This window comes from Lissotriton helveticus, chromosome 1_1 (assembly GCF_964261635.1).
Source record: "Lissotriton helveticus chromosome 1_1, aLisHel1.1, whole genome shotgun sequence".
Classification (NCBI taxonomy): domain Eukaryota; kingdom Metazoa; phylum Chordata; class Amphibia; order Caudata; family Salamandridae; genus Lissotriton; species Lissotriton helveticus.
The window spans coordinates 1,038,309,289-1,038,321,918 of NC_136057.1; the positions used below are offsets into that span (position 1 = coordinate 1,038,309,289).

General features: G+C 50.6%; 1 protein-coding gene across 2 annotated transcripts in view; it reads right to left on the bottom strand.

The window, feature by feature from the left end:
- DENND6B (DENN domain containing 6B) overlaps positions 1–12,407 on the bottom strand; it is a 269,667-nt gene extending 257,260 nt beyond the window's left edge. Inside the window, exon 1 of one of the 2 annotated variants that reach the window (XM_078677849.1) lies at positions 11,770–12,407. In XM_078677849.1, the coding sequence (XP_078533975.1) occupies positions 11,770–11,931 (162 nt within the window). In that variant the 5' untranslated portion in view covers positions 11,932–12,407. The remainder of the gene's footprint in view (positions 1–11,769) is intronic. The other variant, XM_078677845.1, reaches the window with a different exon arrangement.
- Positions 12,408–12,630: the final 223 nt, after the last annotated feature.

Sequence of the window (12,630 nt, forward strand, 5' to 3'; positions counted from 1 at the left end):
ATTACAATCCATACTAATATTATAAAGAGAGAGCCCAAACCTTTGAGGCGGGTAATCTCAGTAACCACAGCACCAATCACAACACCCAATACAGCGTTGGAAAGGGCAGTTGCAGCAGAAGGACATAGGATAAAATAATGTATTAAAAAATTGCATACAACTACAACATGCCGAGGGCCAAAATAACATCAAACAGGAAATTATGTAATAATGTGACTCACTATATTGAGACTGAGAGCCTGGAGCCAAATTGATCGTGTAAAAGGGATATGCTATCCCGAAACGCTTAGATTTGTGCCTGCCTGCTTGAGAAACTCCATGCTGTGAGGATTAAATAAAAAAGCACATAAGTGAAGACAAACGCGAGTTCGTCCCGTTTTTCTCCGAGCTGGGGGAATTGGTTGTGGATTTAAATGCGCCGCGGTTCTGCCGCGGGGATTTACGAACCGGCGAGAGAGCGATTGTGTGTGTGTATATATATATATCTTCTTTTGCGAATAACATCAATGCTGCTCTCCTGGACAGTGAACAGACGGTATGCAGCATTATGGGACTAGTAGTCCCCAACACTAGCGCAACCCGACGCTCATTGGACGTGAGGCTCCTGGACATGTTAAGAGGAGCCAGCGTCGACAAGAGAACACGCCTATTGACTTTGAATCTGAGGAAGGCACACGCCGAAACCGGTCATGCACCATCGTCAATAAAAGCTACCTTTTGAATCCCGTGTGTGTCCCTGGTTTCTCCGTTCCGGCAGGAAGGAGTTTTGAGTTTATTTCTGGCGCCCTCCCATGAAGCGCGACCAAGGACCCTTTCAACACAAGCGGCCACGAAGACATGGGGCATTTTGAATTGTCGAGGTATCGTTTTATCTCGTGGCCCGCCACCCGCTTCTCAGGCACCTGGAAGCTGCTGGTTTGTAACCGCGGATTGAGACTGCTGGGCGAAGCGCTATGAACACACCAGCGCCCCCGTACCTGGTATCCTGAGAGATGTGTGGCTAGAAAGAAGGGGACAAAAGGCATCATTTGCGAATAACATCAATGCTGCTCTCCTGGACAGTGAACAGACGGTATGCAGCATTATGGGACTAGTAGTCCCCAACACTAGCGCAACCCGACGCTCATTGGACGTGAGGCTCCTGGACATGTTAAGAGGAGCCAGCGTCGACAAGAGAACACGCCTATTGACTTTGAATCTGAGGAAGGCACACGCCGAAACCGGTCATGCACCATCGTCAATAAAAGCTACCTTTTGAATCCCGTGTGTGTCCCTGGTTTCTCCGTTCCGGCAGGAAGGAGTTTTGAGTTTATTTCTGGCGCCCTCCCATGAAGCGCGACCAAGGACCCTTTCAACACAAGCGGCCACGAAGACATGGGGCATTTTGAATTGTCGAGGTATCGTTTTATCTCGTGGCCCGCCACCCGCTTCTCAGGCACCTGGAAGCTGCTGGTTTGTAACCGCGGATTGAGACTGCTGGGCGAAGCGCTATGAACACACCAGCGCCCCCGTACCTGGTATCCTGAGAGATGTGTGGCTAGAAAGAAGGGGACAAAAGGCATCATTTGCGAATAACATCAATGCTGCTCTCCTGGACAGTGAACAGACGGTATGCAGCATTATGGGACTAGTAGTCCCCAACACTAGCGCAACCCGACGCTCATTGGACGTGAGGCTCCTGGACATGTTAAGAGGAGCCAGCGTCGACAAGAGAACACGCCTATTGACTTTGAATCTGAGGAAGGCACACGCCGAAACCGGTCATGCACCATCGTCAATAAAAGCTACCTTTTGAATCCCGTGTGTGTCCCTGGTTTCTCCGTTCCGGCAGGAAGGAGTTTTGAGTTTATTTCTGGCGCCCTCCCATGAAGCGCGACCAAGGACCCTTTCAACACAAGCGGCCACGAAGACATGGGGCATTTTGAATTGTCGAGGTATCGTTTTATCTCGTGGCCCGCCACCCGCTTCTCAGGCACCTGGAAGCTGCTGGTTTGTAACCGCGGATTGAGACTGCTGGGCGAAGCGCTATGAACACACCAGCGCCCCCGTACCTGGTATCCTGAGAGATGTGTGGCTAGAAAGAAGGGGACAAAAGGCATCATTTGCGAATAACATCAATGCTGCTCTCCTGGACAGTGAACAGACGGTATGCAGCATTATGGGACTAGTAGTCCCCAACACTAGCGCAACCCGACGCTCATTGGACGTGAGGCTCCTGGACATGTTAAGAGGAGCCAGCGTCGACAAGAGAACACGCCTATTGACTTTGAATCTGAGGAAGGCACACGCCGAAACCGGTCATGCACCATCGTCAATAAAAGCTACCTTTTGAATCCCGTGTGTGTCCCTGGTTTCTCCGTTCCGGCAGGAAGGAGTTTTGAGTTTATTTCTGGCGCCCTCCCATGAAGCGCGACCAAGGACCCTTTCAACACAAGCGGCCACGAAGACATGGGGCATTTTGAATTGTCGAGGTATCGTTTTATCTCGTGGCCCGCCACCCGCTTCTCAGGCACCTGGAAGCTGCTGGTTTGTAACCGCGGATTGAGACTGCTGGGCGAAGCGCTATGAACACACCAGCGCCCCCGTACCTGGTATCCTGAGAGATGTGTGGCTAGAAAGAAGGGGACAAAAGGCATCATTTGCGAATAACATCAATGCTGCTCTCCTGGACAGTGAACAGACGGTATGCAGCATTATGGGACTAGTAGTCCCCAACACTAGCGCAACCCGACGCTCATTGGACGTGAGGCTCCTGGACATGTTAAGAGGAGCCAGCGTCGACAAGAGAACACGCCTATTGACTTTGAATCTGAGGAAGGCACACGCCGAAACCGGTCATGCACCATCGTCAATAAAAGCTACCTTTTGAATCCCGTGTGTGTCCCTGGTTTCTCCGTTCCGGCAGGAAGGAGTTTTGAGTTTATTTCTGGCGCCCTCCCATGAAGCGCGACCAAGGACCCTTTCAACACAAGCGGCCACGAAGACATGGGGCATTTTGAATTGTCGAGGTATCGTTTTATCTCGTGGCCCGCCACCCGCTTCTCAGGCACCTGGAAGCTGCTGGTTTGTAACCGCGGATTGAGACTGCTGGGCGAAGCGCTATGAACACACCAGCGCCCCCGTACCTGGTATCCTGAGAGATGTGTGGCTAGAAAGAAGGGGACAAAAGGCATCATTTGCGAATAACATCAATGCTGCTCTCCTGGACAGTGAACAGACGGTATGCAGCATTATGGGACTAGTAGTCCCCAACACTAGCGCAACCCGACGCTCATTGGACGTGAGGCTCCTGGACATGTTAAGAGGAGCCAGCGTCGACAAGAGAACACGCCTATTGACTTTGAATCTGAGGAAGGCACACGCCGAAACCGGTCATGCACCATCGTCAATAAAAGCTACCTTTTGAATCCCGTGTGTGTCCCTGGTTTCTCCGTTCCGGCAGGAAGGAGTTTTGAGTTTATTTCTGGCGCCCTCCCATGAAGCGCGACCAAGGACCCTTTCAACACAAGCGGCCACGAAGACATGGGGCATTTTGAATTGTCGAGGTATCGTTTTATCTCGTGGCCCGCCACCCGCTTCTCAGGCACCTGGAAGCTGCTGGTTTGTAACCGCGGATTGAGACTGCTGGGCGAAGCGCTATGAACACACCAGCGCCCCCCGTACCTGGTATCCTGAGAGATGTGTGGCTAGAAAGAAGGGGACAAAAGGCATCATTTGCGAATAACATCAATGCTGCTCTCCTGGACAGTGAACAGACGGTATGCAGCATTATGGGACTAGTAGTCCCCAACACTAGCGCAACCCGACGCTCATTGGACGTGAGGCTCCTGGACATGTTAAGAGGAGCCAGCGTCGACAAGAGAACACGCCTATTGACTTTGAATCTGAGGAAGGCACACGCCGAAACCGGTCATGCACCATCGTCAATAAAAGCTACCTTTTGAATCCCGTGTGTGTCCCTGGTTTCTCCGTTCCGGCAGGAAGGAGTTTTGAGTTATATATATATATATATATATATACATATATATATATATATATACACACACTAATATTATAAAGAGAGAGCCCAAACCTTTGAGGCAGGTAATCTCAGTACCCACAGCACCAATCACAACACCCAATACAGCTTTGGAAAGGGTAGTTGCAGCAGAAGGACATAGGCTAAGCAGACGGCCTCCATATACATTTAAAAGGTAAAAGAACCGTGCCAGCAACGTAGTCCCATGTGGGCGTGTCTACGTTCTGCTGGGGGCGTGTCCTGGGGGCGTGACAAACGCTGGGGGCGTATGGTACGTTCCGCCCTTCATGCCATGTGAGTCGTAATAGCGCCGCATCAAGGGGCACGCTGGGGCCGTGACAATCGCTGAGGGCGTTTGTCCGCGCTGTGGGCATGTGTCAGCCCTTCATGCCATGTGAAGCGCCAATTACGCAATTGCGCCGCATCAAGGGGCACGCTGGGGGCGTGACAAATGCTGGGGCGTGACAAACGCTGTGGACGTGCGCTACGTTCCGCACTTCATGCCATCTGAGTCGTACATTAATCAGATCGTCTGCTGTGGCCGTGTGCTGGGCGCGTCTCAAAGGCGTTCACCTCGAAGCATGGTAAGTAACCATTCGCAAGACTCCCTTGGGGAACTGCCCGTTGTCTCACACATACTGGGGGTGCCGAATGCAGTGCGTGCCTTGGCCTGGGTGCGTCTGAAAGGGCCGAACGCAGTGTGTGGCTTGGCCTGGGTGTGTCTAAAAAGCACTCGGGCCGAAGAGCGTCGGTGTGGCTCATAAAAAAATAAGAACAGCGGGAAACAATCATTCAAGACTGACACAATTCTAATTGTTAGACGGTTGCCGCTGGCCCTCAAGTGGGGGCACACGCGACTGAGAGCGTCTGTGGGGACAAACTGCAGCCTCTCATGCGCGCTGTTACTGAACTATCACATTAAACCAAATTACACGCGCCTGCTAACATCAGCCAGGTCTGTAGCCGGGCTCAGGCGGCGGATCACTACACTAAATACATGCGCCTGCTAACATGAACCAGGGCTGCAGCTGGGCCTCAAGCGGGGGGACACGCGCCTGCTAACATCAACCAGCTGGGCCTCAAGCGGGGGAACACGCGAACGACCGTATCTGAATACACACATTCTATTTCATACCCGGACAACGTCGGGACGGGCTGCTAGTTCAATATATAATGACAAATGTTTGTGGAATGCACCATTTTCCCCAAATTTTCTTGGGGGTGGAGAGCGCCCCACAGCTCTCTTTGTAGTGGTCAGGGTCACTCACTGCACTTGGTGAGCACGGTACAGGGACTATTCTGACAACATTTACCAGGGCTCCTTTGGGTTTTCAGTACCGCCCTTGCAGGAGCCTCGTACCACGAAATAAAAGCAAACATTGAAGTTAGTCGCGAGGTGCAGCACCAACTGTCCCATTAAATTCTTTCGATTTTTGCAAATTTTTTTCAATACACATTAATAAAATCTTTAGCTATTAGAGTATTTGTTTGGTGTGCACTTGTTTGTGTATTTATCACGAATTCTGTCAGGACAAGAGGCTCCGATTATGCTAGTCTCATTTCTTTATTTAGAAATGCCCAGCAGCCATGTAAAACTACATTACCCAGAAACACTTGGGTCAAAACCATAGAGTCTGTACTATAAATAGCCATGTAGACAATCCCACTTCCTCTTTCTTTGCTGCTCCGCAGCCAGTTAAGTGCTCTCATTCTATATTCATTGCTTACTTATTGTATTTGCATTGTTGTTGTTAGCGCTTTGCTCGCGCTGTCTGCCGCTTTGTTGTGCGCTTCTATCGCGCTGTTTCCGCCTTATCGTCGCGTCTCTGGTGCTCGGTGGGCGTTGCGGCAGGGAGCGTGTGTCACCTCCCGGGGTCTGGGCGCGTGCCGCCTGTGTCCCGTTCTCTTGTGGAGTGGAGCATTGGGGACGAGCAGCCTCTGGCGCGAGTTGAGAGGCTTGCCGGTTCACCGCGCATGCGCGGTTTGCATTCCTCACGCGTCTGGAATTTTGTTTCCAGTGCGGCGCCGGCTTTGAAGGTTCGTCGGCAAGACGCCCACGGCCTCCCAGCTGTTCCCTTGACACCGGAGCTTCAGAAAGAGTCCCGGTTGACTAATTTGCATAGGCTTTGCCGAGAGTGAGCATTTTTATCGACTGCAAGCCCTCCCTCCACCCTCTAACGATTTTTGGTGCAGTTTTTCTGCTTGGTCTTGCTTGCTGTGAGTTTTTTTCACTCCCTCAGACTCTGCCATTGGCATACCATATATTTTAGTCACCTTGTGGGCTCTTTGAATTTACACTACCTGTGTACCATGAGTGATAACTATTATTATGAGGATGATGGTGACTATGAGGAAGAGGGGACGGAGTTCCTTGAGCAGGACCTGGTTGAGGCCCTTGACAAAGGGGTTCAACATTCTATGAATAAGGCGCTTGTACGCGCTATCACGCCCCTTAAGCGCCATTTGACTAAATATGCGCAGCAACAGGATTGGGTGCCTTCGTCGAAAAAATCATCTTCATCTCCTGGTAATCCGCATTCTTCTGATTTTCGCAGGTTGGCGCAGTCCTTATCCTCTTCCAAGTCTAAGGCTCTTCCAGTTGATGCGGACAGTGATGACCAGAACTCCTCGTCATCCTCTGAGGTTCTTCCTCCGCCGCCAAAGAAGAAAAAATGTAAGGACATTTTGTGGATGCGCCCAGTCATCCTCCTGTTTTGACCTTTGAGCCTGCAGACATTGTGCATCCTCATTCCACTGCGTGGCTTCCTTCCCCGGCTGTGGCGGAGTATGTTCAGCAACATATCAGTCGCCCATTTGATAAAGACGTTCGTGCGTGTCTCTGCTCAGAATGTCCTCGGCCTGATTTGGCGGATAACCTAGCGGACACGCCTGAGGTCGATCCTTCCATGCTGACCTACTTGAGGAAGTTTACAAAGGACCCAAAGAAGGGTTTGGATCGGTCCTGGCGGGCTTGTCAGGACAAGGTCTTGGATCTCCTGGGGCCTCTTACTAAGATCTTAGATTTAGGTTTCATGGCCAAGGAATCCTCATCCACAGTTGACCCTGATGAGTTGATCGAATGGGCGCAGCGGGCGATTTGTCAGCTGGGTAACGCCAACTGCGCGCTCTCTAGTGAGCGTCGACGGTCCATTCTCCTCAAGTTGGACCCAAAATTGGCAGAACTTTCGGCTTCCGAGGCAAGGGCTGCGGCTCAGGGCCTCCTTTTCGGGCAACCCTTTCTGAAGGAGCTCACTCATTTTGTCAGTACTTTCAGCAACATTGACAAGGCCCAGGCATCTTTGAAGCGGGCCAGGCGTCCGGTTTTCAGCAGGGCCGGACGATATGGGGGACGCTCGTCCGGCCGTGGTCAGCAACAACCCACGCAGCGTGGGTATCAGTCCCATAGGGGAGGCCAACAAGATTCGGGCTACGCCCAACGTTCAAATTTCTACCCTTCCAGAAAAGGACGTGGTCAATATAAGAAGGGACGTTCTGGTGGTGCTTCCGGCGGATATCAGGATTCTGCCACTTCAGGGAGACTTCTTCCTGCATGCAGTGTTGTTCTGGGGGGCAGGATTCGCCTTTTTCTACACAATTGGCGCACAATCTCCAGCGATGCATGGGTGCTGGAGACAGTTCAGGGATACAAAATCGAGTTCTATCATCCCTTGCGTCAGTCCCACCCTCCTTTCCCCCTTCATTTCTCAAAACAAAGTGAAGAGTTCATCACAGTGGAACTCAGGTCTCTGGAATTGAAAGGGGCAATTGTGCCGACCGTACGCCACCCTCAGGGTTTTGCCAGCTCGGTCTTCCTGGTGGAGAAGAAGGGAGGGGGATCGAGGTTAGTTCTCAATCTGAAGGAGTTCAATGCGGGAGTGGTTTACCGCCACTTCAAGATGGAGGGCACCCATCTGTTGAGGGATCTCCTGCGAGAACGGGATTGGATGGTTCGTCTGGACCTCAAAGACGCTTAGCTCTCTGTTCCAATCTTCAGTCCCCATCGCCGCTTTCTGCAGTTCCAGTGGCTGGGGACTTGGTATCAGTATCAGTTTCCACCCTTCGGCCTTTCGTCAGCACCTTGGTGCTTCACGAAGCTGTTACGTCCAGTTGTGGAGTCTCTCCGCTCTTGCGGGGTTCGCTTAATCATCTATTTGGACGACATCCTCCTTCTGGCGGATTGTCCTGTCAAGCTAATGTCCCATCTGGAGTGGACTATCGACCTTCTCCAGTCCCTCGGCTTTCTGGTGAATGTTCCCAAGTCTGTGCTACATCCTACTCAAGTGATAGATTTCTTGGGGTTCAGGGTCAACTCCCTCACTTGTCAGCTTCTATTACCTCATCAGAAGATTCGTTACATCAAACGGGAATTGACTTCCGTTATCTCGAGTCAGACAGTGTCATTGAGATCAATAGCACGAGTTGTCGGTCTCTTAGCGTCTTCCCTGCAAGCAATCTTCCCGACTCCGCTGCACTACCATGCGTTGCAGCGTCTAAAGTTTCAGCATCTTCAACGGGGCCTCCGTTATTCCGATCAGATTCCTCTTTCGGAGGAGGCGAAGTCGGAAATGCAATGGTGGCTGGATCACATGGAAGCCTGGAATGGCCGGGCTCTTTTCGGATCCTCTCCGGAAATTGTGATCGAGTCGGATGCCAGTCGTTGGGGCTGGGGGGCCCGCTGCGGCCCAATCTCGACGGGGGGACGATTGTCTCCCCAGGAACTTTCACTCCACATAAACTGTTTGGAATTGCTGGCGGGGTCATTCGCGATCAAGTACCTGTCGCCTCTTCAGTCCCACTGCTGCATTCTTCTCCGGATGGACAATGTATCAGCAGTGCGTTACATCAACAAACTGGGAGGGACTCGGTCGAGATTGTTGGCGGAGTTTGCCAAGGAGTTTTGGCACTATTGTCTTCAGCACAAGATCACAGTTATTGCGGAGTACCTTCCAGGTTGTCGCAATCTTGTGGCGGATTGGAACTCCAGGTATCTGAAGGACTTCAGCGACTGGAGGCTCCATCCTCGTGTGTTCCGCCAGCTTCTTCGGACTTGGGGCCCTTGTGTGATCGATCTCTTTGCGTCCCGTCTCAACACCCAACTTCCCCAATTCTTCAGTTGGAGACCGGATCCGGAGGCACTTGCCACGGATGCTTTCCTTCAACCGTGGCCGACGTCCCTTTGTTATGCGTTTCCCCCATTCATGATGATCCCCAGGGTTCTGGCTTATGCGACACGCTTTCGGGCGGAGTTGATTCTGATCACTCCTCTGTGGAGGGCTCAGCCGTGGTTCCCAGTTTTCCTGGAGATGGCATGTGCAATACCATTCCTTCTTCCTCGGAAGTGTAATCTCCTGTTAGATCCGCTTCAGAATCCGCATCCCCTGGTTCAGTCAGGCTCCCTCCTTCTCCTGGCGTGGCGGATTTTGGGGAACGTTGGGCGGTCTCAGGCCTTTCTGCGGACGCTACCAGATTTCTCAGGAACGCCTGGGCTTCCGGTATTCACAAACGTTACGGAGGATCATGGAAACGTTGGAGTGATGGGTGTGCTCAACTGCAAGTTGATCACACATCAGCTGATGTCTCTTTGATGGTCAATTTTTTGGCTTCTCTATCTTCTTCTGGTCTGGCGTACCGCACGGTCAACAATTTCCGTTCCGCTATTTCTGCGGGTCATCTTCCAGTGGATGGAAAACCTGTTGGAGCACATCCTCTAGTGGCTAAGGTTCTCAAAGGTATTCGTCTGGCTACTCCTCCACGTCCTAAATATGTTTCTTTGTGGGACGTCTCGGTTGTCTTACGCTTCTTGGAAGCCTGGCCGATCAATTCTTTGTTATCTCGGAAACAACTTTCGGCCAAACTTACTATGTTGTTGTGTTTGCTTTCCTGCAAACAGGTGTCAGATGTCCGTGCTTTGGATTTAGCCGGACGTAGCTTCACTCCTGAGGGGGTTACATTTCGCCTCTCCAGGCGCACTAAGACCAATACTGAGGTCATTTCTTACCCTTCTTTTCCTGCTCGTCCTAACCTTTGTGTAGTTCAATGCCTTAAAGATTATGAGGTGAGTACTTCTCTTCTTCGCTCTGATATGCAAGGCCAATTATTGATTGCATTGCAGAAGCCCTTTCGCCCCGTTACCCCGGCCACCTTGGCTTGTTGGGTACGGTGGCTTATGGGGGAAGCTGGCATTGATGTCTCTGTGTTTGGTGCTCATTCTGCCCATGGGGCCATGGCGTCTAAGGCCTTCTCTTTGGGAGTCACCTTGTGGGACATTATGAAGGCTGCTGACTGGTCAACGGATTCTGTTTTCAAGACCTTTTACTTTAAGCCTATTGCAAATGTTGCTTCTGCTGTGGTGGATGAGCTTTAAACAAGCATAATCGGAGCCTCCTGTCGTGACATAGAATTAAAAATTTGCAAACATTTGTGACAAGAATTTTCAATTCTATTAAGGACTAGGAGGCGAGGATTATCCCACCCATTGTTTGTACATTATACTTACTGATGAATGTGCCAGAATTACTCTGTGTTCAAATGTTACCATTGACTTGTTTTTCTCTACCCACCCTTCTTAACATGTTCCTTTATATTATGGACGTGTATTACGGCTTTGTGTCTCTTTTCAGGATCTGATCCCAAATGACGTTCCTACGGTGCGGCGTGGATGTTCCTGCCTTCTTCTTTGAAGATTGTTTTTCCTGTTTTTCCCTTCGGCAGTTGCTGTGCTGAACTTTCATTCGTTGCCCTGGACTGGGTTTGCTTTTTGCATTGACTTTCATATGCTGTTTTTCTGCTCTCCTGGAATTCCTTCTCACCAAAGAAAGTGTAAGTGGGAGAAGTGTGGCTCACTGGTTAGAGCAGGCAGACCCTGAAGCAGAGGTCAGACCCGGGACCAGGGTTCAATTCCCGACGCGGCAGGGTCTCGTGCTCAAATGTCCACGGACTCGATAATTCTCGCTTCGGTGCCTGACCTAATCATGGGTTCACACTCTGCAACTCTGGGCATTAAGCTTGCTTAATCTCCACAACGGCCCCCCGCGGCGGGATGCCTGGCTTTCACCTTGGGGATGCCCTGTAGGGGCTATCTCACAGGGAAAAGCCAGGACGGGTTCCCAAGGCAAAGCGCTTAGAGACCCATGGGTTATAAGCGCTATATAAATCCAAACAAACAAACAAACATTGTCTACATGGCTATTTATAGTACAGACTCTATGGTTTTGACCCAAGTGTTTCTGGGTAATGTACTTTTACATGGCTGCTGGGCATTTCTAAATAAAGAAATGAGACTAGCATAATCCTCGCCTCCTAGTCCTTAATAGAATTGAAAATTCTTGTCACGAATGTTTGCAAATTTTTTATTACTGTTTTAATGTTTGAAATTTAAATAGTATAAATTGCTTGGGGGTCCCTGGCTTCCAGTAGTTACTCACTGGGGGTCCTCAGGAGTCAAAAGTTTGGGAGTCACTGATCTACGGCTCTCCTCCCCCACAGCTCTCGTTAGTCTTTATCTAGCAGTCATCTATTAACTACATTGACCTCCACCTCAAAATAAAATTTAAAAAAAATCATTCAATTAGGTTTTACACCCCTCCTTGGCTCACACTCCCCTCCAACCCACCCTCCATCACCACTCATTCTCCTCCACTTTATACCGTGTATTGCCACCCTCACTGACTAGCATTTCTCACGCCCTCCACTTAACTCTCCAATAATTACTCGGTGATCTCCTCTCCTTTTCTTTAGAATAACATGCTCACCTCCATGGCCTGTCCCAGCTCCAGGTCGAAGGTAACAACGCAGACACACTCCAGCCACGCGGAGAAGCGAGACCATGGCATCTTCGACAGTGACTGCGCCAAGGCGTCCTGCTCCTTCCGGCGCCCCGTCTGCATGTCCAGGGCACTAGACAAGAGGTCCATTCTGTCATGCTCACTGTCACCCACCTTCAAAGACCACCCCCCTTCCTTAGTTACGTTACAGCCGAGCTTCACACCCCGAGCAGTGCACGAGCCGCACTTACTCCTGGAACCTTCTTCATTGATGCCTAGGAACTAGTCTTGGCCGGAGCATATGAATACCTCCGTCACCTACTCATGCTGTACTATAGGGAGCATTTCTACCTTCGCCCTACCCAACCCTTCCCTTTCTCACCACATCCCATTATCCCTGGTCATTGATTATTTCTCCTTCCTGTCACTAGTCGTAACGCCAACCCCATAAAACAGTCTCATGCGCTGCCAATCTCTCAAAGACTACGCCTTAAGGGATCTTTACAAACCGAACTCCACTAGCCGTAATCACGCCTCTCACTAATGTATTTTATCCATGAAATTACGGCAAGCATGAAGCAGCCACTGACACTCACCAATCAGGTTGGTGAATACATATTCTAAAAGGGTGGTGACCTTCGAATGGTTGAAGGAACTGCTGCCATGGGATTGGCTGGAGAAGCTCCTCTTAGCTGCTTATAGGCTGCGAGATCTCGGAAATTATGCCGCTGTTTAGGATTGGCTCAAAAGCTGGTTGTTAGCTGTTCATTGCCCCCTAAATTGTGCATCTTTACTGTCACAGTGTTTTGGTATTTGCGGGCCCCCAAACTCCGGTTAATCGGTGAGCTC